A 27,670-nucleotide genomic window follows, 5' to 3' on the forward strand; every position below is an offset into this window, starting at 1 on the left:
TTAGCCCTTCCACTTCTTCTTTTGTCCTCCACTTGTCCAATTTCCTTTAATTCTTTAAGAACGCACTGCACACCATGCCAAAATATGCCAAGTTTGTTTTTGTCATTCTTTATAGATTCAACTAAAGGAATGGGAACAAATTATGAGTTTTTGTCACAGGCTAGAATAGAATAATCCTTTAATTCATTTTTTGTCACAGACTGCTAGTAATAAATATACAGTTTAAGTTGTCTGTTATATACAGACACATCACTGTTTTTTCCTGTGATTTTGGTGCCTTTTTTATGCTTGAATGATTCATAGGTCAGTGTTACGTACCCTAAACGGTAGAAAAAAAATAAAACATCCTCTGAAAGGCCAGATACAAGGACTGTACTGAAAATGAGTGAAAAAGGAGCCAATATTGAAAAACTTTGAAAGACATTGAGAAAGCCTGGAGAAGTATTGCTCAGGGCCTCTTTAGAAGATATAGAAGAAAGTCCTTCTCCTTGGAAGCAAAATATAAAGAAATGAGGGATTATTTAGAAGCTTTGCGCAATAATGTTCATTCAATCAACAGAATATTTTCTTGTATTAGGTTTTGTATCCTAATATACTTGCAGTTAGGCAATATTTGTAATTCATAACTTTTACTTTTACTGAGGATTTTGCAGCGTGTTGCTGATTCAGTAAAAGACCAAAAAGGAAAAAAAAAAATCTCACACAGGCACAACATTTTTCTCTTACGAAGCAAAATCACCTCAGCCTGATTACATTACTTTCACTGCGGTTGTCACAAGATAAAGAAGCTCCACTAGGTGGCCAGTGGTGTAAGGTGTAAAACATAAATACCCACAAATTAAGATTTATTTATACAGCCATGCTTTTAAAACCAATTTTCAGAATTCAGTGTAAAATAAACAATGAACATAATGTCAAGTAATATGTCATATAAACAAAACAAACAAGGAAAACAACCGTCAGAGCAAATATGCCCCAAAATCAGCTTCGTCTTTGTATTTTTACCATTTTTGTGTCCACGTTATTTCATCAAAAGAGATGATTCATTGCTGAAATCTTGCACACAAAGACAACTTTCTATTGTTCCCATAATGAATGTGTGCATGCATACATTTTACATACTCGCACTTAATTCCTTTCTCAGCATATTTCACCCCCCCCCCCCCCCCTCTCAGCACTCAGACACACTCATCCTGAATAATCATAAGAATTTGATGTTTATCTCAGCCAGTATGAAATGCAGCCTCACACAGCATCATATGGTCACATTGCCACATCGATCCATCACTAAAATCTGTGCTGTCACAGATTCTGCAAAAATGCTAAAACTGGCATCATAACCAGTCACATCCTGACATTAGAATAACTGAACGGCGGGCGAACTGGTGTCACGGTTCTTAAAAACTCTGATCACATCATGACTCGAATGACATTTAGGGAAAATCACTTGACAAAAACCTTCTTTCAGTCACGTCTTTCACACAAAGACACGGCTTCTATCTGCACCTCACAAACACATGCTGCAGCACAGTCCCAGTGCAGTCCCATGCAGCGTGTCCACGCTAAGGAGAATTACATTGACCTAATTCACTTAACTGGACCAGTTAGATATTTGGTCATTGGCTGGCTGAGCTCGGGTTTGATCCTCTGAGCTGAGCTCCAGCAGCTTCTAGCCTCAATAAAATCATCCTCCGCCTCTGACAGAACTCATCTCTTGGTGAGTTATTAATACCAACAGAGCAGACAGGATGTTATGCACTGATTCTTCAAGCTTCTCATCAACAAAGCGACATGAGAGCAGAAGAAGGTCGCCTTCTCTCCCTCTGCTCCATCTGTCCCCCAATACTGTACTTTACATCATTAAGAGGACTGGCAGCACTTGGACAGCCAAGTCAGAAAACTTGACAACATCAGAAAATGACCCAAAGTGTAGATTTTAGAGAGATTAAAAGCTAACTGAACAACCATTAAGCTTTTTTGTGCTGCAACACTGCTGTGGCTGTATTTTCTATTTTGTTTAGTTTTTTTATATAAGCAGTTTTATATGGCCTTGCTTGGACAGTAGCTTTGAGATTTGTGCTTTGTGACCATCGACGCCTCCAAAGTGATTATTCAGTCTGAGCTTAGCAACCATAACCATGCCTGGAAAGCCTGTCAAGCTTTCCAATTTCTCCTACGTGCTGTGTTTGGATCAATATATCTTTTTTAGAGTCTTAAAAAAATTGCAATAAGACATCAGAAAAGACTCATGAAAATATTCAAATGTGTGTTTTTTTCTGCTCTGAAATAAACTGGAAAACATGCTTAAAAAGCTTAGCGCATACAACAATATCCTTAATAGCTTAACAGCCTGTTGCATTTGTTTGTGGAAAATGGATACCGCTACACAAAAACAAACATACTATTATAAAAGATTTTAGGGGTAAAATGAAGTATTTGTTACGCACTTCATTTATTCAAGGAAAGTCTAAATTCCAGTACACCCACCAAATCGAAGGTTTGCCTACCTCCCTGTCTGCACACAGCTGTAAAACCTGAAAATATCCCTTTTTGATGAATAAAGATATTTCAGAATCAGAATACTTTATTAATCCCGAAGGAAATATTTCCTCACAGTCTCAGCTTTTTGCATGTTTTTCTTTTTCAAGGATTAAAAAAAAAATTAAGGTTCATCTAAAAAACTACATTTTTACTAATACAAAGATTTTTAAGGCTAACGCTACTATATTTTACTTTATTTTGGTGTTATTTATTCCCCTATTATTCTTATGAAACAAAGAAGTCTTCATTCTAAGAAATGGGTCAATTGTTTGGTCTTCATCACACCATGTCTGAACTTGAGCAGTGCAAAATTCATGTTAACACAACACAGAAACTTCAATAAGTATCATTTTTATTTGCTGATAGGTTGTTTAGGCAGCATATAATCACTCCATCTATGCATACGCAGTTAACAGGTGCACATTTAAGCCTTCATGAATGTTCGCTCATCTCAACCATACATCTAAAAGAAGACCTTTGTGTCAAACTGAAGATGTGATGTTTAACGAATTCGAAGCAAAATTGCGATCAAATGAGCCCGCGTTCTTGTTGTAAACTGCAGATTTGAAACAGTCAACTTCACAAAGCAGATCATCAAATTTATGCAATCAGTAGGACGAACATATGTTTTTACTGCTGTCTGCAGAATCCCAGTTAACAGTTTCATTAAGGAACCGCGAGCTTGCTGGCCTGCCCCGTATAAGCTGTGGGCGAGTGCTGCACAGTGTGACGGAGGCTGACTGTGCTCCACTTAGATGTTAAAGGCCATGTTAACATTTTGAATTCATGTTGTTTTCCCTCAGAAGGAACACATATTGTGCTCACAAACCCAACTGCATAAAACATCCCGGGGTCTTCCACCTCCACACTTTTCTCCGCGAGCCAAAAATATATACTACATTTGGAGGGGAGAAAATTAAATTTCAGAGAGACAAGCAGTGACAGCGTTGGTTTCTTTTCTTATATGGAGGAATCTTCAAGTAGGGAAAAGGGCATTTCTGATATTCTGCTTATTGGTATGTAAATTATATCAGGACTTGTTGTAGATTCAGCCTGAATCTGAATGAGAGAAAAAAGGCTCCCAAAACAGCTGATATTACCACTTGTCTTATTTGTCTCCAAGTTTATCGATTAAGTTTTAGTCATATAACTTTTCAGGGGCTTTTTTCCCCCAAAAAACTGAAAACAGCAGTGAAAATTAATGAGATTCCAAACATTACTGAACATTTTCAACATGCTGTCATTTTTTATTTCTACTAAATCAGAACAGCAGTCGCCTCAAGATGCAAGGTAAAGACTCTGCAGTAATACGGAAAACCCCAACAATCAAATGACCCCTTTGAGCAATGCACTTGTGACAGTGGGGAGAAAAAAACTCCCTTTTAACAGGAAACAAGCTCAGGGAGGCCATCTGTTGCGACTGATTTGGGGTGAGGGGAGAAAGATAACATCACAGGTATAGACATAAACACATTATTTTGCTTTTAAGGCTACGTCCACACTAGCCCGGATAGATTTGAAAACTGCCTTTTCTTCTGAAAACGCTCTGCGTCCACACTAGCGTTTTCAGTCATGTTCACAGAGTTGCGCGTCCACATGGAAACGGCCCAAAACGCTTACGTTCCAGTCCTGCGCATGCGCAAAAGCGTGTGAGAATTAAAGAATTTGAAGAAAAGATATCTGGAGCATGTACAAAGTGATATTAATCTTTTTTAGGGCTGTCAAAATTGAAAGCAATCCACACAACTGCTGTATAATGCACTCCGCTATCTTTGTTTAATTGGTCACATGACTGGAAACAAGCTGCATGTCCAAAGACATGCAACTCGTGGGGATAGGTTAATTGGATAATCCAAATTGCCACTAGGTGTGAATGTGCGAGTGAATGTGAGTGCGAATGGTTGTCTGTCTCTGTTGTTGGCCCTGCGACAGACTGGCGACCTGTCCAGGGTGTACCCCGCCTCTCGCCCCATGACAGCTGGGATAGGCTCCAGCGCCCCCCGTGACCCTGAAAAGGATAAGCGGAAGCGAATGGATGGATGGATGGATGGACTGCATCACATGACTAAGTCTGCGTTTTCGAGTGTCCACACTGCGACGGGACAGCTCCGTTTTGAAATGAATGCGTTTTCGAGAACGTTTTCAAAACGCTGCGTTTTACCTTGAGGAAAACGCCATCTGAGTGTGGACGGGAGGCCAAAACGGAGAGAAAATGATGCGTTTTCAAACGAAAACGCATTAGTGTAGACGTAGCCTAAGAATGAAGAACCTGCCAGACATCGTCTGTAAAATAAATAAATAAATGAATGAATAATAACAACAAGAGGGAACAGAGTCCATTTTGCCAAGTGTCTTTTCTCACATCTCCACCACACTCTTCTCTTAAAACTCCACCTTTGTCTTTCTCACTTTGTCACACACACATACACACACTTATTCACACTTCTCTCCACTCCATACTGTTCTAACACCTCTGCGGTTGTGATCTTCATGGCACTTCTATAAATCTGCCTCACTGAGTCGAGCAGCCGTTTGCACCTCACTCACGCTCGCTCCGGATGAGGTGATGAACATGGAGGAGAGCTCTACATCAAAATCATTAGGTGCAAACGGGCACAAGCAACATCTAATGTACAAACGAGCAGTTTAAGCTCAACAACAACACACTAATTGTCATAACAGGCCTCGTTTCGTGTCACGTCAACAGCGAACCAGCGTGGACTCACTCGTTTTCTTATAACATCCGTGACTCTCCAGCTATGACACGACACAGTGTCATCAGTGAAAAGGCCCTTTGTTTTAAGCTTTTGGTTTTTTAGGGGGGTGGAGGGTGGAATTAGGAGAGAGCGGAAGATGACACAAAGCATTTGAACCCACGCAGTGACTGACCTAACCACTCAGCTATCCGTTCAGCCAGGAAGTTCCAGAGTATTGCTTAAAAAATGTAGAAATTGTTATGCTTTGTTGGTATTTTGTGGTGCAGTTTGTTGCTTTGATGGTGAGATTTATTTACAGCACATTCATTTACAAGACAGAGGGGTGAGAATTTTGAAGCAGTTAAACACACACACAAACATAGACGGGGAATAAATAACAACTCCCCTGAGATCTGCACTTGAAATTGTTTCTTTGTTGGCAATCCAGCTATCACGCTTAAATAATTTCTGTATAAAAGAAAGCAGTTTGACTGATTGACACATGATGTTTATGGACACTTTTAGAAAGTGATACGTCCTAAATGACAGCTCACACCTGCGTGGTGCAATGCACACAAAAAAAATTGCCAACACAGATATTTTTTGGGGGAAACAAATATGCATGTTTGTTCCAGTAAAATCTGCATGACTGGCTTCCCTCGTCCCATCGATTTAAATGAGAGCACAGTGAAAACATGTCTGAATGCCGTAGTTCCTAAAAGACTGTGATGTAGGCACATGAAGGAGGTGACGGCAGAGTCACCTCAATGTGGAGGTCCATCAGGCCTCTCTGCCAGTGCAGTGATCCCTCTGGGACTGGAGCGGGGCTTTCTACAGTGTACCTGACTGGAAATAGCCTGTTAAAACGTGTAAGTGCGTGCATGTCTGCACGGTCGGGCAGACGTGATTGTGCACTCAGACGGGACATCCATATCTCTGATTTTTTTTTTTTTGGCTGTGTGTGGCCTCTGAGTCGAGCGGCTGGACTCCTTCTAGATGATTCCTCGGCGGGCCGTGAGTGTGTCAGCAACTGTCTTCCATAAATATACTCCGCTCTCCACTGGATGGAAGTCAAATACTAATATGACAGGGAGAGAAAGAGGGAGAGGGAGCGAAAAAATATATGTAGTGAAGGGGACAAGAAGCTGTGCACAAACAGCAGAGGGCTCAAGGACGTTCTCGGCAAAGACGACGTTCATCTGGAGAGCAGCGAGGTGGGAAGTTCAATACACGCATAGACTCATGTTTAAATGCATAAGTGAGGGAGGAAGAGAATAGACCTGTCTGTTAGAGGCACATTAGCATTTTAACCCCTCACACATCACAACACCACACTCCCACTCTGTCAGCAGCTCCAACTCAGTAATCAATCACGTTGATGCAACCCATGGAAACACAGGGACTGAGACAGAGCAGGCGAATCCTCTGTAAACATGCTCGGCAATGTCCAAAAATAAAATTAAAAAACTGCGTGATTTCAAGCTACACTGAGGCTTATTTCGCAGCTGGGAACGCAGCCCTTTTTAGCCACTTACTGGGGCTTAACTGAACCTCAGAGGGTGCGATGATAAGCATCTCCTCCACTTTTAACTTCTATCCAATGTTCTCTCTGCGCAGACACCCTGACTGCTCTTACACTGGCTGACAGAAGCAGGTCACTCAGTCAAGTCTGCTGCCAGAAATCCACTGGAACATCACAACAACCCTCCATCTTCAGAGGCTACAGTTTGGTTTTGATTTTGTTTTTTTAATCAAAGCACCCTCAAAGCTACCCTAAGCATGACCTGCACAATTATTGAGTATTTCATGAGCACCACATGTGCACATGCCAGTGAATTTTTAAAGGGGGTGATCAATATGAAAGCTTCATGGGAGTGCAGGTATCGTGGAATAACAGCACTGATCTGGGCTGGCATGCAGCAGTTGTTTGTGTGAAGCATGTCTGTCTGCTCAGACTGTACAGCAGCCAGCAAAGAGAAGAGAGAGAAGAAGAAGAAAAACATTTGATCCACAGCGAAGGCCTCGCGTCCTCGACCAAAAAAAAGGAGAAAACCGCAGGCTGTGGCATCAAGCCTAAACGGACACACCCCCTCCAGCCTGGAGGCATCGAACCAGCGATAAACAGACCGCGGCTGCTCCTGGCTGCGATGTAATCATTATAGTTGCTGATCCTGGTGGACTGAGCCCTTCATTACGGCTCGTAATTGTATTTCAGCAACAAAACAGGCCTGCAGCCTAGCAAAGGTCCGTGTTTACACCGGCTTCTCGCTTTAATGCAGACTGACAGATGACTGCACGAATGACATCTTAATCAAACCAGCAACACTCATTTACACAAACACGCCACACACGCACGCCTCTCCGCGGATCCGCGCTCCTGGCCCCTCTCCCGTCCAGCGCATATCTCACCTTGCTTGACACATTTGAAGCGGACCGGGTCTTTGCAGTGTTTGATCACGGCCAGCACGTCCCGGGTAGTGAGCCCGGCTACTGGCATGTCGTTGACCTCCAGCAGCAGTTCATCCTGGGCCAGTTTGCCGCTCTGGATCAGCCCCTTCCCTTGCTTCACCTCGCCGAAGTAGGGGAACTGGCCGTTCTCCGCGCCCCCCTTCAGCTCGAACCCCAGCTCGCCTTCTTTCCCCCGGGTTATCACCGCTTCGTGGACTTTGTTGGTCCAGTGGTTTTTCTTCTTGAGGCTCTTCGACATCGTTAGGGCGAGTTAATCACCGCGGGCTAGCCCCTGCAAAAGCCTCCTACCGTCTCATCTCTGCCTTTTGTGCGAGCGGCTGCAGCTTCACGGCGCTCGTGGCTCCATCATCACCGGTGCACGCTGGCGCAGTGTCCGCTCTGCGAGCCGCGCAGTCGGGCAGAGAGCTGCAGTACAGCACGGCAGCGGACTGAAATAATTATCACTCTGTCAGACACACAGACGTAAGAGACAGATCCTGGCGGATGACCCGGATGTGAAGCCTGAAGGAGGGGAGAGATGAATGGTTCTGGTTCGGCGTAAAGGGATGGAGAGGAGGGGAAATAGCACAGGAGGCGCTTCACTCTTACTACACTGCCAGGGGAGCTTCCTCGGGCTCACTGTAATCGCACACATGTAGGACGAAATATGGTACGCTGCGTGATAGCCTGTATAAACTTGCTCACGCGCAATTTACACGCAAGTGCGTTTGGGGAGTGTGAGAAACAGCAGGTTTCGCGCTGCAAAATTCATATATCTGTGGACTTTGCCAGAATATTCCCTTTCTAAAAAATATGCAACAAGCTTGTAAAGACTACCCAAAGGCTGCATTACCACGCGGGACAACACCAGGGACAGCAGGTTCACCGGGATGTGGTGATTTCGAGATTAATGGTTGTTTGTTAACACTAAGTACAAAATTTTGTATCTAAAAATTAGAGAGAATTAATAAAAGGCTTTATTTATATATAAGACTTGGGGTAACAAAAGGATTTATTAATGCCGATTTTATTCTGCTAAATAAATATAATATCTACACAGTACGCGGGGAAACCTGCACAGAGGTGTGCCAAACTATGGTTAAACTAATACGCAGTTTAGAGTAAAACTGCTGTAGTTGGTCAGTAACCGCCTCCCTCACACATCCATACAGACACCCTCCCTCGTGCATCAATACCTGGTTCTGACATGCAGGATTGTCCATTACATGAACATACATTCCTAAATATTGCGCTTCAAAAAGCGCTTTTCATCCCTCGTGGATTCATTGTTGGAATTTTGTAATTCATCCACACAGCACATAACAGGTTTATTGCATGGATGGGTGAGCAGAAACAAAAGTTTGTTTTTGTTTTTTTAATGTTTTTTTTATTTGTTTTTGTTTGTTTAAATGTTATAATGCGAAGAAAAAAGCGTCGCATCCTGACTTGTGTTTTGTTAAAAGTTCGCCATCTCTGTGTTGGTCACAGTTACATAACTATGATGACATAAATCCAAGTTCAACACAAAACGACAAATCCGTTTGTTGCCATTACTTTTTCATGACTTGCATGACTTTCTGAAAGTGGGTGAAGTAAAGTTGCGTTCAATATTTAATGCATCAGTCAAGAGCTGCTGGTCTGAATCTACTGAGGAGGATGGTCCCTCTTACTGCCACTCTGGATGTGTGTGTGTGTGTGTGTGTGTGTGTGTGTGTGTGTGTGTGTGTGTGTGTGTGTGTGTGTGTGTGTGTGTGTGTGTGTGTGTGTGTGTGTGTAATGTGAGCATTCTCCCTACAACACAACATTACTGTACACAGAAAGCAGCCAGTGAATAAAACACAAGGAGCAGTGGACTCTATCTTTACATACTTGGGTTTCTTTTAGCATTCAGGTCATACAGATGTTCAGATGGCACTGACACTAATTCTAAGCAGATGATGGAGACTAGATTCATTTTCTCCATCGCAGTAGAGAAATATTACTGAATAATCCAGAAAACTGGCTGGATTAGTAGACTAGACACCCATGGGGGAAATGAATCCCAGTTTTGCTTTTGCTCTGCTCTACTGGTGGACGTCAGAATTGCAGCATCATGAGGCCTCTGGCCTGGACTGAAACTCTTCATTTTCACTCCAACACCAGCTCATTTATTGGGTCTGGTTGCACTAAATTATGAAACCAGCTCACGCTGCCTTCAAAGAGAATACAAATGTGGAGCAGTCTCTTGCTCTGGCGCTCTCTTTGTTACATAAGTTGTATATTTGTGCAGGCAGGATAAATCATACACTAAATTTTTCCCCTGTGCTCATATATCTATATCTGGATCAGAGTTTTTCACTATTTTGGACCTTCTCTTTGTGAACAGAAGTGCGATAGAAGAACAAAGAGAAAAGCCATCAGCTGTCGAAGCTTTGAACTCGAGCAGCTAAATTTGGAGTCACTTTCGGCGGCTCGTTGGCACTTCAAGATTTTTTTTTTTTTTTTACTGACAGGATGCTAAAGTAGAGCAGGAGCTCTCTGTGTCTGTATGGCCACTCGAGAACAATGACACAGCTTCAGTGTTAGGAGGAGGTTGAAGAGGAGGAACACATACGCCTTTTTTTTTTCTTGAGTGTCACTTTGATGCTGATGTTTGCTCCGAATTGTCCAAATAACAGAAGAAAACAGTCGAATTAGCAGTGAATCTGCACCCTGAAGGCATCCATACAGGCCATCTCAGGCGGCCTGTAAACACGCTTGTGGCCGTGTTTATGCATGCTGGGCGGGGGAGGAAGAAGAAAGATACGGATATTACTTTATATCATCATTATAGACAGAAAGTAATGAGCATCCTAAAGCAGACTGCCAACAACAGAAGGCAAAAATACAATAACACGAGGCAGCCTGCGCACTCAGAGGGGGAATTTCAATAGAGCTTATATGGATTTAGTTCACCGCCTCCCTCATTGACTCTGCTTTGTGCATTTGCTATTCGGGGGAAAGAAAAAAAATGCACACTAAGTTGTTTTTATTGCTCAGCGAGGACAGAGGGGGAGAGGGGTCACCTTCACACAGGCACTCGCACACAGTCTCCTCCACTATTTATCACCTTTATTCAATCCACAGATTAAGGGAAAAGGGACCAGGGGTGTCTGCATGCATCTGCAAACATGAGACTGTAACAATATTTGGGACATGCATTTTACACTTTAAAAATTACACATGCACATGACACGATCGCATCTATGAGGAACCCACGGGTGTAGTGGAGCTAAAAATCTGTTTCACACATACTCACAGTCAAACGCAAGACACACACACACAGAATAAGTTAATTAGACTGAATGGCTTTAGGGAATTGGCAACTGAATCACATTTGCTTTTTCTTCGAGCTCACAATGAGATTTAATTATGAAGGGAAACTTGCGATGCCAGATTACACCTGTTAAAAAGAAAAAAAATCCAGACTGAATCCAAACCAAACCAGACAAAGGAGGCTGGAAATTCAGCAGGATTAAGATCATATTAGCTTCTGTGGATCTGTGGTGGTGTCAGTGTCGGCTCGGTGCAGAAATGTTACTCAAAAGCAGAGATTTGAAGCTGCACCAGTTATTTTAGATTAGGTGGTCCTGCAAAGAACCTCTCCTTGGCTTTAGTGGGCTTAATATTTTACATTAAATGCAAGTTTTTTCTTTACGAATCTCACACTGATACTTCCAAGTCTACCAAACTTTATATAAAATGTGCTGGTTATTGCACTCATCTGGTTTTTGATCCCTTTGTGGTCTGCTCCGGCACCCTGTTCCTTCCTTCTCTTTTTCCTTAAACACATACCTTGTTTTTGAGTAAGTTATTCACACCGTTTGATCTCCCCGGGAGGACTTTAGGGATTAGCTAAATGACCCTGCAATTAGCTTTTAAAATCACACAATGCCTCCCCAAAAATAGTTTCCTCTCAGCTAATGCCCTATCATTGTGCTTGAGTGGCGATGGCTTAGCTAAGTCTGCAAGATAGGAGACAGCCTTGGCACTGCTGCTGCTGCCACCCATTTGTGGGATGTTCCTTGCCATCATCTAGCTGTCTATTAAATATATAAATATGGAGAGAGACTGGAATGTGACAGTTGTTCTGATAATCCTTTCACTATCTCTAAACTAATTCCTTTGATCAGCTTGTGAATGCTGGAAATAATTTTGGGCTTCAGTTCTTGCTTTAAATTACCACAGCTTGATAGAAAATCACTTTCTCGCTCTAGTTCAAGATTAATTAGCCCTAATCACGGGGGCTTTCCAGTGGAGATTTTATATGAAGGCCCAATGCATCTTTGTCACAAGCAATCTTTGTTAATTATATCCAAACTGCTGATTAAATTTTTCCCCTTGTCTCCTTTATAACCATCAAGCAGGCATCAGTCTATTAGTTACATGCTGTTACTAACAGCGTACACTAGATGGGCTAGTTGTTGCTTTTATTTTCCTATGCGGAGCTGTTAATATTAGGATATATTATTTATGTAGCCGTTTCTTTAATGAAACAGACACATTTCTGACAGATTAACTACAATCACAGACTTACTGATCACTGTGCCAAAGATAGCCTAGTATATTTGTAATGGAAGCTGTTTTCTGTAGTATATTCTGTATGTTTTTAAGGCAATAAAAGCCATTAGTAATTTAATTAAATATTGTAGTTTTGTTTATGGATTATGAATGTGAAAAGGTTCAAGATTTGGAAATTAGAAATATCTATAAACTATATGCGCAGCACATCAGTTTCATGCTCCGTGTTGAAACTATGTTAAACTGCATCGTTCTTTTTAAAGAAATACATTTAAATATAAATTGTCCCCTTTTTATGGATTCTTAGTGATTTTGGGAGCATACACAGCTTAAAAATTCAAGGGAACACTCAATCACAGTATAATTTGCTCATATGCTATATTTATACATATATTCATATTTTATTCCCCCCCCCCCCCCCTTTATTTTTTTATTCTAATTGTTATTATTATTATTATTTATTGCAACTGGAAACTGAATTTCCTGGAGGAATCCATCCATCTATCTATCTGTTCTGAGTCTTGGACTTTCTAGTTCAGTTTATTGTAATATTCTTTGTGATCCCTGGTTTGTTTAATGTTTATACTTACATTGTGTATTCTTTGATATATTTAGCTTTGTTCCTGGTTCACAGTTGTTTTAGAATTTGGTTTTTCCATCAGCCACATCCTGTCTGCATTTGGATAGTGACACAAAGTCAGTTAAACTTCAGTCTATCCAGTTGAGAAGAAACCACCGACAGGTACATTGCTGAAGCAAAAACAAGACAACCCTCAAAAAGGAAGTGGCTCAGCAGATGACGAGGTACTCATTTCTCTCTGCTTCAGGGGTATGGAGAGAAATGGGCCTCGAAAGGGTTGCAAATGTATAGGATATGATCCACAAGGGTAAACAAAGATTTACAAATGTGTACAATGATTTGTGTGTGCGTTAATCCACACGCTATACAAAGCAGTTTCTCCACGTAAAACTATTTTACAAATGCGTACATTCAAACCTGAATAAATACTGATCATTTACGCATAATTTATTACGTTCAGTTCACGAATCCGATCATTTTGACTTTCGAAAACCTTTCTGTGCGTACAAACGTCTAAAACTAAACGTAGCATCTCCCCCTCGCTTTAAAACCTTAAATACGTGTGCACGAATCGCCTGACACACACAGATCACGTGGGGTAAATTTATCGCTGCAAGCTTCACAAAGACTCACAAATGTAAGATGCATTCACGTCCCAGTGTAAAGCTTGGACATCTGGGTTTCCACTACATACGTTCGTTTCCCTTTCTACGGAACGGAACGGAACAGCTCGTAACCCTTTTACTAGAAAACACAGATTTACCAATTACAGAAACTACACAGTAGCCTGCCACATCCTGAAATGTTCAGGATTATTCATTAAGCTAACATGTTAGACTGCTTTCATTAGAGGATGGTAAGATTAACATCAGTGATATTCCACTTGACCTGAAACATATCTTCAAAATATACAGATTAGTAAGCATACTCACTCCAGAGGATGATCTGCAGTAATGTACAGTAATGGTGTCCCCCCCCCCCCATCTGCAGCAGAGTGCTCACTTTTCCCAGCAGAAGTCCATAAGATTATTTAAACCATATAGTAACCTTTTATAGGCTACTGTGTAGTGTCTTTGTGTTTGGATGTGCACATTTGTAAAATAGTTTTATGTGGTCAAATTACTTTGTATTTGTGTCTGGATTGAAGCAGGTCCTCGTGAGCCCTCAGAAGTTATACACAAATCATTGTAGAGATTTGTAAATCTTAGTTTACACTTGTGTATAATATTGAATGCATTTGCAACCCTTTTGAGGCAAATTTCTCTCCATACAGCGGCATGCCTGGGGGGGGGAACATGGGGTGCCACTAGCCCCCCTGAAATTTGATATGCAATTTCAAAACAAGGTTTTCTAAATATAGAGATAAGATAAGACTATTTATCCCACAACGGGGAAGTTTTTGCATCACCTCAGCTCAAGTACAGATATATGAAGGAAATACAAAAATACAATTAAGTACATTTCAATATACAATCTGGGTGCCATTAAGCCACTTTAGCAGGATTCTAACTTTGACTTATGTAAAAAGTCTAAATACTTAAACAAAAAAACAAAACAAACAACAAAAAAAAAAAACTATCACAGGATGTTGTTTAATTTTTTTCCCCACTTTTCACCTAATAAATCTGCAATAGGACACCGGGCTGCATATGAGCTTATTTAACTGCATGTGCTTCCCCCTCCTTCATTCTGGAAAACTCAAATAATATCGGGTTAACGATTTAAAACTCTTACACATGTAATTTACAATGTAAATGAGAAAGAAAAAAAAAGAAAGAAAGAGGAAAAAAACCCCCAAAAAAACCAGCCAGAGTGCGTTTTGTTTATTTCCCCCCCTTGGGTTTAAAACCTTAAACAATGATCAAAACAGTTTGAGATAAACCATCTGTTATGGGTTTTTAAGGTCTACATTTCTCAAAAGCATTTAAAAATGCTTCTTACCTTTCATAAAATAACACACGCACACACACACAAAAAAACAGGAGGCAAACATGTTTTTTTTGCATAAGTTGCCATGGTTTCAACATAGCAACCCTTTTATTAGCAAAATCATGGAGATTAGTCCACTAAAGTCCCCATCTCATGGAAACAGAGCTGAGGAGGAGGGGGGGGGGCATGTAACTTTAAACCTTCACAGATCATAATGAGTAACAGTGCACTTGTAACCAAATCAACTGTGTCTATGCACTGAACACATATCTACATATGGTCCTACTGTCTGCTACAAGGCCACCATTGGCATCCTCTTTTCAAAGCTTCCCTTTCCTTCATGGTTCAATCGGGAATGTTTGTAGCAGCGCATCGACAAGGTGCACTTTTTGATTCGTGAGGAGCTCCTTTTTGGTCTCTTAGAAAAATAAAACTTTGAAAGAGGATGACAAGTAGAGGAATAAAGTCCCTTTGTTTTATATTGTGCGCACACACACGCACACGCACACGCACACGCACACTCACACGCATTTGCCCTCGCTCGTATCACCCATGCAAACCACACATCAGTTTCCACACAGCTCTCACAGTATGTCAGCATCAGAGTGAATTGGTCTTGCTTGTTTTATACAAGGAGGCAAAAATATGTATATATATAACAGTGAAGTGGCCAGAATTATTAAAAAAAACAAACATAGTATGAATTGAAGGGACTCGAGAAGAGTTAAATGGTGGCATCTAAATAAACAAGTGAACAATGAAGAAGAAACACTGCAACTAAGGCATGCAAGGCACGAGCAACTACAAAAAAGAAAATGTGATGCACAGACAAAAAAAGAAAAAGCAAAGGCCCCCCTTTTTACATAAAAATAAGGTAAAAGAAGCACATTTTAAAAATAGAGGAAAAAAATCCCTGGCCATAGACAGTTGTACAAATATTTTACACAAAATGTTTTCTCTACATACCATTTTTAAACTTTTAGAGATGAACATAAGTTAATAAGGGGTTAAAAGTGACATCAGTCCAAGCTTCTTCCACTCCTCTTGAATAAAGTCACTCATTAAACCGGACACCAAGCTGCCTGAACAGGGGGGGGGGGGGGAAACAAACAAACAAACCAAAACCTGGTTAGAGGAGAAAATGTGGCAGAAAATATGGCGGCCTGTTCACAGACAAAACATGACACGTCACCTTTTAGAAAAGACCACAGTCCTTCAGGTTGTTCTTGATGATAACGTCAGTGACGGCATCGAACACAAACTGCACGTTCTTGGTGTCGGTGGCGCAGGTGAAATGGGTGTAGATCTCCTTGGTGTCCTTTCTCTTGTTTAGGTCCTCAAACTGGCACTGGACGTATGCTGCGGCCTCCTCGTAGGTGTTGGCGCCTATGAAGTGGGTGGGGATAAAGAGGAAATGGAAATAGAAGGAGAAATGAGATCTAAAGCCTGTTCCGTCTTTCCACTGCCATCATATATACTAAAAAAAAATAAATGCATAGATGCACTTATTTTTCAGTTTCTCATCAACTGAATATGACTGTGCGCACTTTTAGAGTTCTACTTAAAACTATAAAACTTAACGCCCTGTGAAAGTTGTTCCTTTGCTGACCTCCAGTCGTTTCACTCTGCAGTGACGTACAGGTTGAGTGTCAGTGTTGTGTGGTTCAATGTTCAACAGGCACCTGTCCTGAGCTCAGTCTCAAATAAACAGCATGCGCTACCCGGCCGTGAAGGCCGTTAAATAGCAGTTCCAGCCTGGTGTCAAGCTGCAATTTAATTATGCTTTCCAAAAATGCCGCTCCAGTGTCAATTCGGATTTATTGTTGCCCTTGTTTTTCTCCAATCTGGCTGCAGAATATTTACTTCTCGGCTGACTTTGTTTATAATTTGACATTTATTCAAGCAAGGGTTTCACCTGACAGGTTACGGAGAATAACAGAAGGGCAAAAGCATGTTTTACCATAACGCTAATTCCAAAAGGAAGTGCAGATCTCACAAGCCCACATTTAATTTTGTTCAAAACATAGAAACAGATGAGATAAAACTAGGATCACTCCAAGTTTGATTGCAGCAACATGTCTTGAATAAGTTAGGACAGGGTAACAAAAGGCAGGGGAAAACAAACAAACAAAACCACAAAAAAAAACAACAAACAAACCCAAAAACCAAACATCTGAATTACAATTTTGCTAACAAGTCAATCACTTTGGTGATTGGGTATTAAAAGGCAGTCTTAGAGAGAGGTCTTCTAAAAGTCCTGACAACTTTACAAGCAAGAGTGGCCCACAGATAAGCTGTACAATGCCTCCATCTGACAGCAGAGCTCCCTGCAGGCAGACAGGTCATCCTTAGACTGGAGAGGACAGCATATGTGCTACCTCTGCTGGACCGCAAGTCCTGCTTAAGCAGTTAATCCGGGAGATCCCGGGAGTTCCCTGGAGTTCCCTGGCACTGTCTCACAAGTCACAATTACAGATAAGTGGGCTGGCAACAGTGTGGCTGACTTCACAAAGGCAGATAAAACTATACAGCAAGTAAAATACCAACAGGTAAGACACAATACTGAAAGTATGATGTGTTTAACTGAAAGTGAAAGTGGCACAGTTGCTGCAGGCAAATCAGCGATTACGTGTGTGAGAGGAAAGACGCTGGATACTAGTTTAGTATTAACAGCACTGTGTGTGTGAGGGCTTTAGCTGTTTTGGTCAGTAAAATGGGAAATCTGTTATATTTTAATAAAAGTCTTGCATATTTGAAGAAAAGGAGGAAGGCAAACTGTGTGAGTTAACACACAGCTCTATCAATAAAACACAGGAGAACCTGATGGATTATAATCGAGTGCTCAATCAGATTAATGTTTAACTGGGTGTTTGTCTTAGTTTTTATTCTTTCAGCTGCAGCCTCTGTGGTGTTTAACATTCTGAGTGTAACATGCGAATATTAAAAACAGAATCCAAACGTGGGCTTAAAGCTACAATAGGTGAAAAATTTGATTTAAAATACAAAAGGCAGCCTACAAATATTTATGCTTATGTGACCATATAATATTATTAACATTAAATAAATTATTTGCAGAATTTATAAAGACTTTAGTCCCTCATAGTCTCAGTACAAAGGCATCTAAGGAATCTTCCAGAAATGACAACAATTATTCGGAGGACTGACTGGTCAGTAGGTGGTGATTTCATACATGTCCATCTCTAATATGGTTCACAGCATCAGTTACCATGGCAATGCACCCAGTACAGTGGTCTGATGAAGAGCAGGTGTGCTTGAAATGTCATACACTACATGCAATAAGGAAACTGATTTAAATACAGGAAACTCAGCGTTAACACTCAATTTAACTGGATAAGCCAAAGTCCCGCTTCACAGTACAGGCATCTGGTCTCCTCAGTACCCAGACATTTACACACTGTTAGAAGAAGAGGTGATGCCACACAGTAGTAAACATGCCTTGTCCCAGCTTTTTTGAGATGTGCCTTCAAATTTAAAATAAGCCAGTATATTTCCTCAAATAATAACTGTTCGCAGTTTTAGAAGTTCACGAGATTTGAAAATCGCTGCATTCTGCTTTCATTCGTATTTTACACAGCCCCCTTTAAAAAAAAGGAAGTTGTACTTTAAGCTTATGGTTGTTACTTAAAATTTCTTACTTAAAAGTCAATACTGAGGTCAAAATGAACAACATCTGGCTTTATGAATTGAAAAACTTTCGCTTAGTATCACAGCTGAGTGTGATTTTTTTTTTTTTTTTTAAAAGTTAACGTGAGTTATCAGTGTGTAAAATAAGGAAGTAAACGGCCACCACAAAGTAATGAGAAGTGTGACACCAATATTACTGAACTGGTTCTAAAAATTCAATCTTTACCAGCAGAAATAAAACACGACAAACCCCACATCTATTTTAGGCACAGAAATGGTCCCTTGAGTGAGTGTACCACATTTGGAAACCATAAAATGTCCTTTCACAATAAATACAACGTGACCCGGCGAGCCTCCTAGGGAAGAAAAGGTTAAAACTTATCTTCTACTGAATCTCTGGATCCTTACGTCACATCGATATAAATAGATGATGACAGCATGATGTTACAGATATGGTGTTCGAGTGTAGATTCAAACCAAAATCATGGCTATTTAATCTGTATCTGTGAACCTGACAAAAATGCATTGTTTAAACATGAAGCAGCCCACACAGCTCCAGAGCAGAGCAGTGGGATAAAACATCTGTCTCATCTACAGGGCCTGCCACACCTTTGTGTAGCTACAAAACAAGTTAGGCTCTAAAAGCAATAATCACAGGATTCTGACAGTATAAAGGAATCCAAATATGACTTAGTCATGCTACACAAAAACAACAGTTTAAATAAGGTTAAATTTTTCTACACATCATTACAAATCCACGATTAAAAGCCCAAATCCTGCATACATAGTCGGGCTTAATGATTTATATACCCCGCCAACACACAAAGGACATTATTTGCATGTATAAAGCACCAGCTCTGCATGTCAGTGTTTGTTTATATGACTCACCTGCGTACTCAGGGAAGCAGATTGTAAGGGGGCTCTTTTTGATCTTCTCCTCAAACAAGTCCTTTTTGTTGAGGAAGAGGATGATGGAGGTCTCTGTAAACCACTTGTTGTTGCAGATGGAGTCAAACAGCTTCATGCTCTCGTGCATTCGATTCTGAGCGGGAGGAGAAGTGCACAGTGATTACCGATCAGAGACGTACTAGTGGGCAGAGTGTGCCGGGGTCAGACAACTCTTACCATTTCCTCGTCCTCAGCCAGCACTAAGTCGTAGTCACTCAAAGCCACGCAGAAGATGATGGCAGTGACGCCCTCAAAACAATGAATCCACTTCTTCCTCTCTGATCTCTGTCCACCAACATCAAACATTCTGAGATCACAGAAAGATATTGTTAAATAAATGCAACTCTCACACACTCACATGATCTGGGTGATGACATTTTCACACAAACACACGCAAATCTTTCAGAATGTGTAAAATACTGTGGACAGCTGTCAGAGCTTTTAAAAGCCGCTTTTTCAGTTAGTTTTCAAGAGTATGAAGCTACTGTGTTCTTGCATTCAGTGTGATATTAGGTGACGAGACTACATGCTGGCCGACCACTTTTCATTTTTTCATGAACAAGGCATCAACTACTAGTGGTTGCCTCACATAGGAACAGCAGGACATCTTCTATCAAAGTGCAAACTCCTGAATTTGCTGATTCTGATCCTTGCAATATGTGCTCTCTCTCTTACTTTTAAATATAGATTTATGCATAAATGTTAGCTGGTGGCTGGGTCTCCATGTGTTTATTTTAAAACATGACAAGCAACACATTTCAGCTTTTTCTGAAACTATAACAATGCAAATGAGAGACCTTTGACACCAAATGATTTTATGAGCTATGAAAATGAGGAAAGAATTGATGGCTATAAGAAAGCCATAAACCATTACCTACTACCTACTGGGTGGCTGTAGCTCAGGTGGCAGAGCAGGTCAGCCACTAATCAGAAGGTCGGTGGTTCGATCCCAGGCTGCATCCTGGCTGCATGCCAAATGTCCTTGGGCAAGATACTAACCCCGTGTTTGCCTACTGGTGGTGGTCAGAGGGCCCGGTGGCGCCTGTGTCCGGCAGCCTCGCCTCTGTCAGTGCGCCCCAGGGCAGCTGTGGCTACAATGTAGCTTGCTATCGCCAGTGTGTGAATGTGTGTGTGAATGGGTGAATGACTGAATGTAGTGTAAAGCGCTTTGGGGTCCTATGGACTAGAAAAGCGCTATACAAATGCAGGCCATTTACCATTTACTACATGTCACATTTTGGTTCTTGGAGGCACTCCTGTCACAGTGTTTGGTCTAAATTGTTTAGAAAACTTCAGATGCACTAATACTATCTTTTTTTAAAGCCATGAGCCATTTTGGCTTCTAAAGGTTAACAGTCATAAATGAAAAATAAAGGCAGGCATATGTGAGTCAGTGTAGACTTTACATGGAGCACCACGAGACACTGCTGTGTTTAAACAAAACTAAAACAATGATGGTGGCTATACTCACTTGAAGTGCAAATCCTTGAAAGTGAAGTGTGTTTCCACAATACCGGTAGTTTTGACTCTGGTCCTCAGCACATCCTGCTGGGTTGGAACGTAAGCACTGTTGGATATCCTGTCCAGGTCATTTAGGTAACTTTGGAAAGAGAAAAATCAACAAGAGAAAGAAAGATTGGCAACAAGCTAAAGCACTGACGTAAGAGCGGGAGTTATTCTTCCAAGGACAGTCCCCTGCTGTTTGAAGTATGCGTGTCCGTGCATCCTACTCACTATGCTGCAGAGTCGTTGAGCTGGTACTCTCGGGAGCGGCTGAAGCAGGCTTGAACTCCTCCATCTTTCCACAGCCGCTGGATGACCCCAGCCAGTTCACTGGTCATGAAGCCCTCTTCTGCTGAGCCCGCCAGGACGAACAGCTGCCGCGCGTCATCCTAAAGACACAGAGACACTTAACTGAAAACAGCCTAAAGAAGGTTAACTCATTATCAAATAGAAACAAAGATTTACTAGATTTGTTTTGCTAATTTTTTTCTATATTTAGAAAGATCACAATTCATCTATTGTCGTTACTCCTTAGCCAAACGGGCCGTGCAAACTAAAGTGATAAATTAATAATTAATTAACTGTGTTTTTCCCAGTCTTTCACCTGTTATACTTTACATAAAATTAGATTTCAAAAGGGGCACAGTGTCTAAACGCCAGAGGCAAAAACCTTGATATTTGAGAGAGCATAAAATCAGAAAAGAAAGGCTTCAGGATTAAACTTGGTCACGATGAGAGAGCCAGGCCAGTCACGCAGACACAATGACTAGCTCTTTCGTTATGCCAAGAGGGGAAAAAAAGAAAAAGGAAAGGAGAAAAAAAAAAAAAGGAGAAACAGATTTGCAAAAAGAAACAGGAGTCTGTTTAAAAAAAATCTGCCAAACAGGATATTAATAAACTAGACTTGTGAAAACAGAAATAAAACAATGGCCACGACGTCTCCAGTGAGAGAGAAAAACAGAAATGTTGCCTGTTTATTATAAATCAGGCTATAATAATTTTGTACACTGGATTTATTACATGGACTTTGCACATCTTCTACTTAAATTTCCTAAACTCCCCTCTCCCACCCCACTGTCCTGGTCATAATCTTTAAATATTTCTTAATCTCCATAGATAGCTGGGATATATTCTTATTTTTAAATGTTTTAAATGTGATATTAAGCACAGACCTAGTTTTTTAATCCTTTTTTTTTCTCTCTAGAAGGTTGCAATGCAAAGAACCCTGCCCATAAGGCAAATGACTAAGCCGCTGTTACCACAGACAATCTGTGAGGTTGTCTGGATGCTGTGTTTTCTGTCACTTACTGCTCTGGCTTGATCAGCAAAGTCAATCTTGAGGCGTCCCATGGCTCTGATGATGGCAATAATGGACTGGATGGTGTTGCTGTAGACCACAGCCTTGTACTGCTTACACTCCTCCTCTGAGTAGCCTGCTTCGTGGATGATCCTGAAACACAAAGAGAGAACATTAGCAGGCGTGCCACAGTTAATTCTAATTTCATACAATAAGTACAAACAATGGGATTCAATCTGTTCTTTAAATGCTGGTAAACTGGTTGATAGTTAACATATCAAAATAGATTATAAAATGTATAAATAATGGTCCATTTCATGTTAGAGATTGCTATTAAAATCTGCAACAAGGCCAAACAAGCAATCAACTGCTTTAGAAATCCAGGAGATACAAGTAAATGCTGCTGCTCATCTGGAGTCACGTTTGCTCTAGCTCTGTTTTAGGTCTCTCCCAGCTCCCGAGGGAAATGTCTGGCTCATTAGTTGCCTAATACTCCACCATGTTCACCAGCTAAGTGAACCTGGTGGCTGCTTTTTTTGTTTTAATAGAAATGACACAATGAACCAACCTAGTGGAGGAGCCTTCTCAGTTAAACAATGGGCTGAAAGTTGGTACCAACGCTCTGTCAAACAGACTTAAAAATATATAGAGAGTTATACTTTTACTGATCACTTGTATAATTTGAATGATTAACCGTACTTATTAAAATCAAATTCTAATTCAAGCTCTTATGCCTCTATTTTCTTTAGTGTTTATTCTTAGACTATTTTTAGAGTAGTACCGCATCATTTCCAGTTGAAAATAATCCTTATTTATTTTTCGATGAGATATGATGCAGGTTCTCAGATCATCTTAAGCATTGTAGCTCCTCCCCCTATGAGGACATTTATCTCTGACTGGCTGCTCCTCACAAACTGAAGGTCTAAACGACAGGTATGTGGGGCTTATGTATTCACAGCCAGAGTGGTGTGCTTGAGATGAAAATATTAGGAATACCCATTCTGACATCATACAGAGCCAAGAGCAGAATAAATATCTTAAACTGCGTGTCTGGAGCAGTCTGAAGCCTGAGCTTCTGGCAGCATATATGACAGATATTAAGTAAAATAAAAACAGAACAACTTTCAATTGTTTTTTGAGTAAGCCTCTACTCAATTACTTTTTACTGAATGTTTTTGGGGGAATTAAAAATAATTAACTATGGGACAATCTGGTTAATGACTTGCTGCTTTTTATGTATTGTTTTTAAGGTTTTATGTTTAAGTTTATGGTCAAAAAAGGGCTTCTTAGATTTGCTACACCTGCATTCCCTTACAGTGTAGAAAAACAAAGGTGTATCATTTAAACTGCACTTATTTTAAAAAAAGAAGTCTCAGATATTTAAATCTAGAGTTAAAACATCTTTGCCCTGAAAGAATGGGGAATAATTTAGAGAGTAGATTATTTCTTCTTCTTCAGATTTGACTGTGTGTGTCTCTCATGTTGTAGAACAGGGGTGGGCAATCTCAGTCCACGAGGGCCGGTGTCCCTGCAGGTTTTAGATCTCATCTTGGGTCAACACTACCGAATCACATGATTAGTTCGTTACCAGGTCTCTGGAGAACTTCAGGACATGTTGAGAAGCAAATTCAGCCATTTAAATCAGCTGTGTTGGTTCGAGGACATCTAAAACCTGCAGGGACACCGGCCCTCGTGGACTGAGATTGCCCACCCCTGTTGTAGAATGAGGATGACATGCCCATTAAAATAGAACATTTTTTGTTGCCTGTGCGGGAAGGAAATGGTTGTGCTCCACATATTGCCTATTCACCACATGGTGTATTTTATACTGTATGTTTAACATTAAAAAGAACAAATATTTCCATCACAAACAAAAACTGAGTGTCATGTGATAATTTCTAATTATCACAGTTGCGTTAGATAATCCATACTCTTAATGCATCATAAGGGAATTCACTGAGATTGGCACTGGTATACTGTGATCACCCTTTTTAATAAAAAAATACATCAAGTATCTTAGTGCTTGATGTATTCTAAACTGTATTACTGATTCATTCATGCTTACTTCATCTGTTTAACAATGGTACTCTTCCCAGACTCCCCAGCACCTGAAACACAGAACAGAAGTTAGAGAAAATTACAGCAATTGTGTTAATTATTTCAAAACAGAAGCGGGTACAGTTCAAACCTACAAAATTACATTAAATGCCAACCAGTGTGAAATAAACACGCATAGTTTACCTTTAAACACCAAACTGCATGATTCATTTCGAGTATCTGTGCAGCCCTACATTTAAAACACTAAGATAAGTTAATGGTGCCAGACTAGCTTCTGTTAAATGCACTTTTTTCAAGTTTTAAGTGAGTTCTGCCTGTGGTGTATGAACACCCACAGCGGTGTCTGAGGTCAGATTTAGCTGAGTCACAAAGCGCAATTGGATTAATTAATTGGATCGTCTCGTCAATGAGATTATAGACAGCTTAAACTTCCTTGTGTAAGAAATTCATCCCATACCAGCTTGGCAGGACTCTGAACTGCATCTCCAATGATTTATGTATGACTACAACACTACAGTATATAAGGCAGCGTGATACCACTACTGCCTTTTAGGTGACACATATCAAAATATAAGAAAAATACAATGCTGTTTCATTTCACATAAAGCTCAACAACTCCATCTGAGATTAAGGCATGTTTTAAGATGAGCACACAACATTTTAATTAGCTTACCCCTCCCGGGACTTTTAGTTCCCCAGTGGCTGGAGCGATTTGCCACTTCATCATCCCATATGAAAACAGCAACACACAATAGAGCTACCAGTACTGAAAACATCACTTAAATTTAATTTGCAAACACGCTTGCGCCTGACTGAGCTGCTGAAATTGAAGGGATAATAGAAACCAATTATGACAAAAACTGGTGGAGTAAAATGGTTAATGTTTTGCCACAGAGACGAGATGACAGGGAAAACAAAATACACACTTATAAAATGCAGATATCTCTGCAGTTTTTGCACCTATGCAGCTTTTTCTGTCATTTGTTTGCAAAAATAATGCTACACAAAAATAAAAACCTGTCTCATATTTGCATTTAAGCTGCTTGCAAAAACTCTACAATTAAGACAGCCCTCCCACTCAAAGCAGTGATTGCAAGAGCCTGTCATTTGCTGATTACTGTATTATTGCATACATCCCCAGCGGGGAAGCATTACAGAGCAGCAAACTGCAGTGAGAACATATCAGTCTCCCTCAGAGACGTGAACATTACACCAGATATTCAACGTCACAAATGTGGATGTAAAACATCTTTGTGTTTAAACAGATTAGCCAGACCATTAGATGATGAATCCACAAACCAAACTTGCATCTCATGCAGGTGGTTGTGGGAATCGTGACAGGTAAAAGCACCATGAAAATTCAAATAAGGTTTCATCTCAAATGACGCACAGGCTTGACAACAGGACGTATGGGGTTGTGAAGCCATGCTGGAGAATAGCTGGTGCCACAGCCCTGCTTGAGCAGAGATTAGCTGCGAGATGCAGAATAAGACTGCATTTTCAAAAACAGCTTGCAGACTGCATGGCTGTGGCAGGCATCCCATTAGCACGCACTAACCGTTTCTGTCGTGCGTGCATTACTGTCAGCCCGGCTGCATAGGTTGCTATGCAACCTCTACCCCATCTATCCATGCTGAGATAGGCGAGAGTGGTCATGTAATGGGAAGAATGGAGAGGTGTGGCAGCTTTCCTTAAAACTGTGAAATAATCATGGAGAAATGTGACATGCGGTTATGTTAACTGGAAGCTTATCTATGGTTTACATCCCATAATTTGAAAGCTGGGCCATAACATTTTTTAAGCAGCATTAGTAGTTTAAGTATGCAATTTTCTGAACATATTTGCATGGTAGGCCAACATATTCAAATGGCAGCACTAATGCTCCCCCACCCCCGACACAGCATTTGGATAATGCAGTTTTGGATGACATAAGAGCAAGTCATACAGAGATACAAACAGGTATAGATACAGAGGGTTTAAATTGTGTGTACAACGCTTCAGAAGAGCAAACATGTCTCGCAGGAGGGGGGGGGGGCGTATTATTCGAGACCTGTTGAATAGTGGAGCTCGCACATACTTTAATGCTGTTCCAACAGATAACAACTTTAACACTGCTCACAAGTGTTAGTTTCAAATATTTGCTGGATAGTACAGATAACCGATCTAAGGGCACGTCTACTTTCTTTTTTATTTACGTCACGAAGAAACAGGAAGGGAGCTAGCTAGCTATTGTACTTTAAGCCATATTAAAAGATGTGCTATTAGTCGGAGTCACGAAAGACAGCAACACAGACACTTGATTACAGAAAGTTATTGATGCTTTCTGACGGCTAACAAATCCAAGCTAGCACCGAGGCGTTACACTAGCTAAGCAGCTAATTGCTTAGTTAAATTAGCTTACCGACTTACCGCTGGGTATTAGCGGTTTGCTTCTGTGGAAGCAACTAATCAGTGTGCTCTTATCTAGTGTTAGTTAACAGCACAGTTACAATTAGAGGTAATTCAACAAGGGATAAAAGATAGGAACTCCACTAGCTCAAACTTTTTTTAGCTAACACCACCGTAACATTCAAATAAAGCCCCGACATTTCCCCACCTTTGCCTCTGTTGCTTCATAGGCTGGGTAAAACTTGAATTTTAGCAGCTACAAAAACTTATTTAAACCTTTATCGGGTTGTTTTTACGCCTGGGCAACCAGAGTCCCACAGAAACACACAGACCCAGTCCCCGTCCCTCCCTCGGTCCGTCCATCTTTCTCTCACCAAGCAGGAGCAGCTTGACCTCCCGGGCAGCCTTTTCGCCGTCGTCTCGCAGATTCCTGTCGATCATCTTGCTCCGCTCCTGCGCCGCCTTGTCGTCCGTGCTCAGCGTACACCCCATCTTTGTCTGTTCCTCAACGGACCTCCGAATAAATACAATAAACGCACACGAAAACACAACTTTTGACTACGACTGCAACGACATGCAAAGGCTACCGAGTTAGCATCCAGTGGGGAGGAGGAGGAGAAGAAGGAGGAGGGGGCAGTCTGTCTAACAGTTAAGAGTCAAACACGCCCTAACCTCGCACTCAAGCTCCGGATTTATCAGCCGAGGCTTCTCAGATATCGTTAAAAAGCAAAGTGTCGCGTTTCTGATATCTTCGTCTAGGGTTTAAATTAGTCGACTGGTCAAGCAGGTGGAGTCAGTCACATTAAAGCAAAACAGACGGCACCATCTGCGGAGCAGTCCGAAAAACGTTCGCTTCCTGTGTTCCGCTCACATACCTGCAAACTACGCATGCGCGAAACGCAACAAGCTTCTTCTTTTAAAAAGCAGAAAGCTTATTTTTGGGAAGTGACCACTGTGGGAAAAGAAAGAAAACCACGAGACACAGAGTCAAAACTCGAAAGCATTCACGCTTTATTGCTTAACAGTTTAACAATTTTGAAACGTTCCCTAAGTGAGTTTAAATTCAGATTACACAAAATTAATTCAACACGTACTAAG

At 40.9% G+C, this 27,670-nt stretch overlaps 2 protein-coding genes across 7 annotated transcripts in view; both read right to left on the reverse strand.

Annotated features, from left to right (window-relative positions):
* The window catches only part of LOC113026941 (membrane-associated guanylate kinase, WW and PDZ domain-containing protein 2-like), an 89,094-nt gene extending 80,757 nt beyond the window's left edge, over positions 1-8,337 (reverse strand). For 3 of the 4 annotated variants that reach the window (XM_026176259.1, XM_026176257.1, XM_026176260.1), the window contains exon 1: positions 7,647-8,336. In XM_026176259.1, the coding sequence (XP_026032044.1) occupies positions 7,647-7,944 (298 nt within the window). In that variant the 5' untranslated portion in view covers positions 7,945-8,336. Of the gene's footprint in view, positions 1-7,646 lie in introns of all 4 variants that reach the window. The other variant, XM_026176256.1, reaches the window with a different exon arrangement.
* A 7,255-nt stretch (positions 8,338-15,592) lies between these two features.
* On the reverse strand, positions 15,593-27,468 carry LOC113026943 (guanine nucleotide-binding protein G(i) subunit alpha-1). 3 transcript variants are annotated; one of them, XM_026176263.1, is made up of 9 exons: positions 26,947-27,468; positions 24,192-24,234; positions 22,138-22,279; positions 21,061-21,218; positions 20,798-20,926; positions 19,504-19,633; positions 19,267-19,420; positions 15,926-16,119; positions 15,593-15,811 (listed from the first exon to the last, which is right to left on the reverse strand). In XM_026176263.1, exons 1-8 carry the CDS (start codon positions 27,062-27,064, stop codon positions 15,929-15,931), a joined length of 1,065 nt encoding a protein of 354 aa, XP_026032048.1. In that variant the 5' UTR covers positions 27,065-27,468; the 3' UTR covers positions 15,593-15,811; positions 15,926-15,928. The 3 variants fall into 3 exon arrangements, with proteins under 3 accessions (XP_026032048.1, XP_026032047.1, XP_026032049.1); XM_026176262.1 differs by having other exon boundaries at positions 15,593-15,815; XM_026176264.1 differs by lacking the exon at positions 26,947-27,468 and adding an exon at positions 26,781-26,899 and having other exon boundaries at positions 15,593-15,815.
* Positions 27,469-27,670: the final 202 nt, after the last annotated feature.

This window comes from Astatotilapia calliptera, chromosome 7, assembly GCF_900246225.1.
Source record: "Astatotilapia calliptera chromosome 7, fAstCal1.2, whole genome shotgun sequence".
In the NCBI taxonomy this organism is placed as follows: domain Eukaryota; kingdom Metazoa; phylum Chordata; class Actinopteri; order Cichliformes; family Cichlidae; genus Astatotilapia; species Astatotilapia calliptera.

What these genes read in the sequence shown, in the direction of transcription:
- LOC113026943 (XM_026176263.1), bottom strand. Translation starts at nt 27,064, where the DNA reads ATGGGGTGTACGCTGAGCACGGACGACAAGGCGGCGCAGGAGCGGAGC. An exon ending in ACCATTGTTAAACAGATGAA is followed by an intron (nt 22,280 to 24,191) that starts GTAAGCATGAAT and finishes TTTGTGTTTCAG; the next exon opens with GATCATCCACGAAGCAGGCT. An exon ending in CTCAACGACTCTGCAGCATA is followed by an intron (nt 20,927 to 21,060) that starts GTGAGTAGGATG and finishes CTCTTTCCAAAG; the next exon opens with TTACCTAAATGACCTGGACA.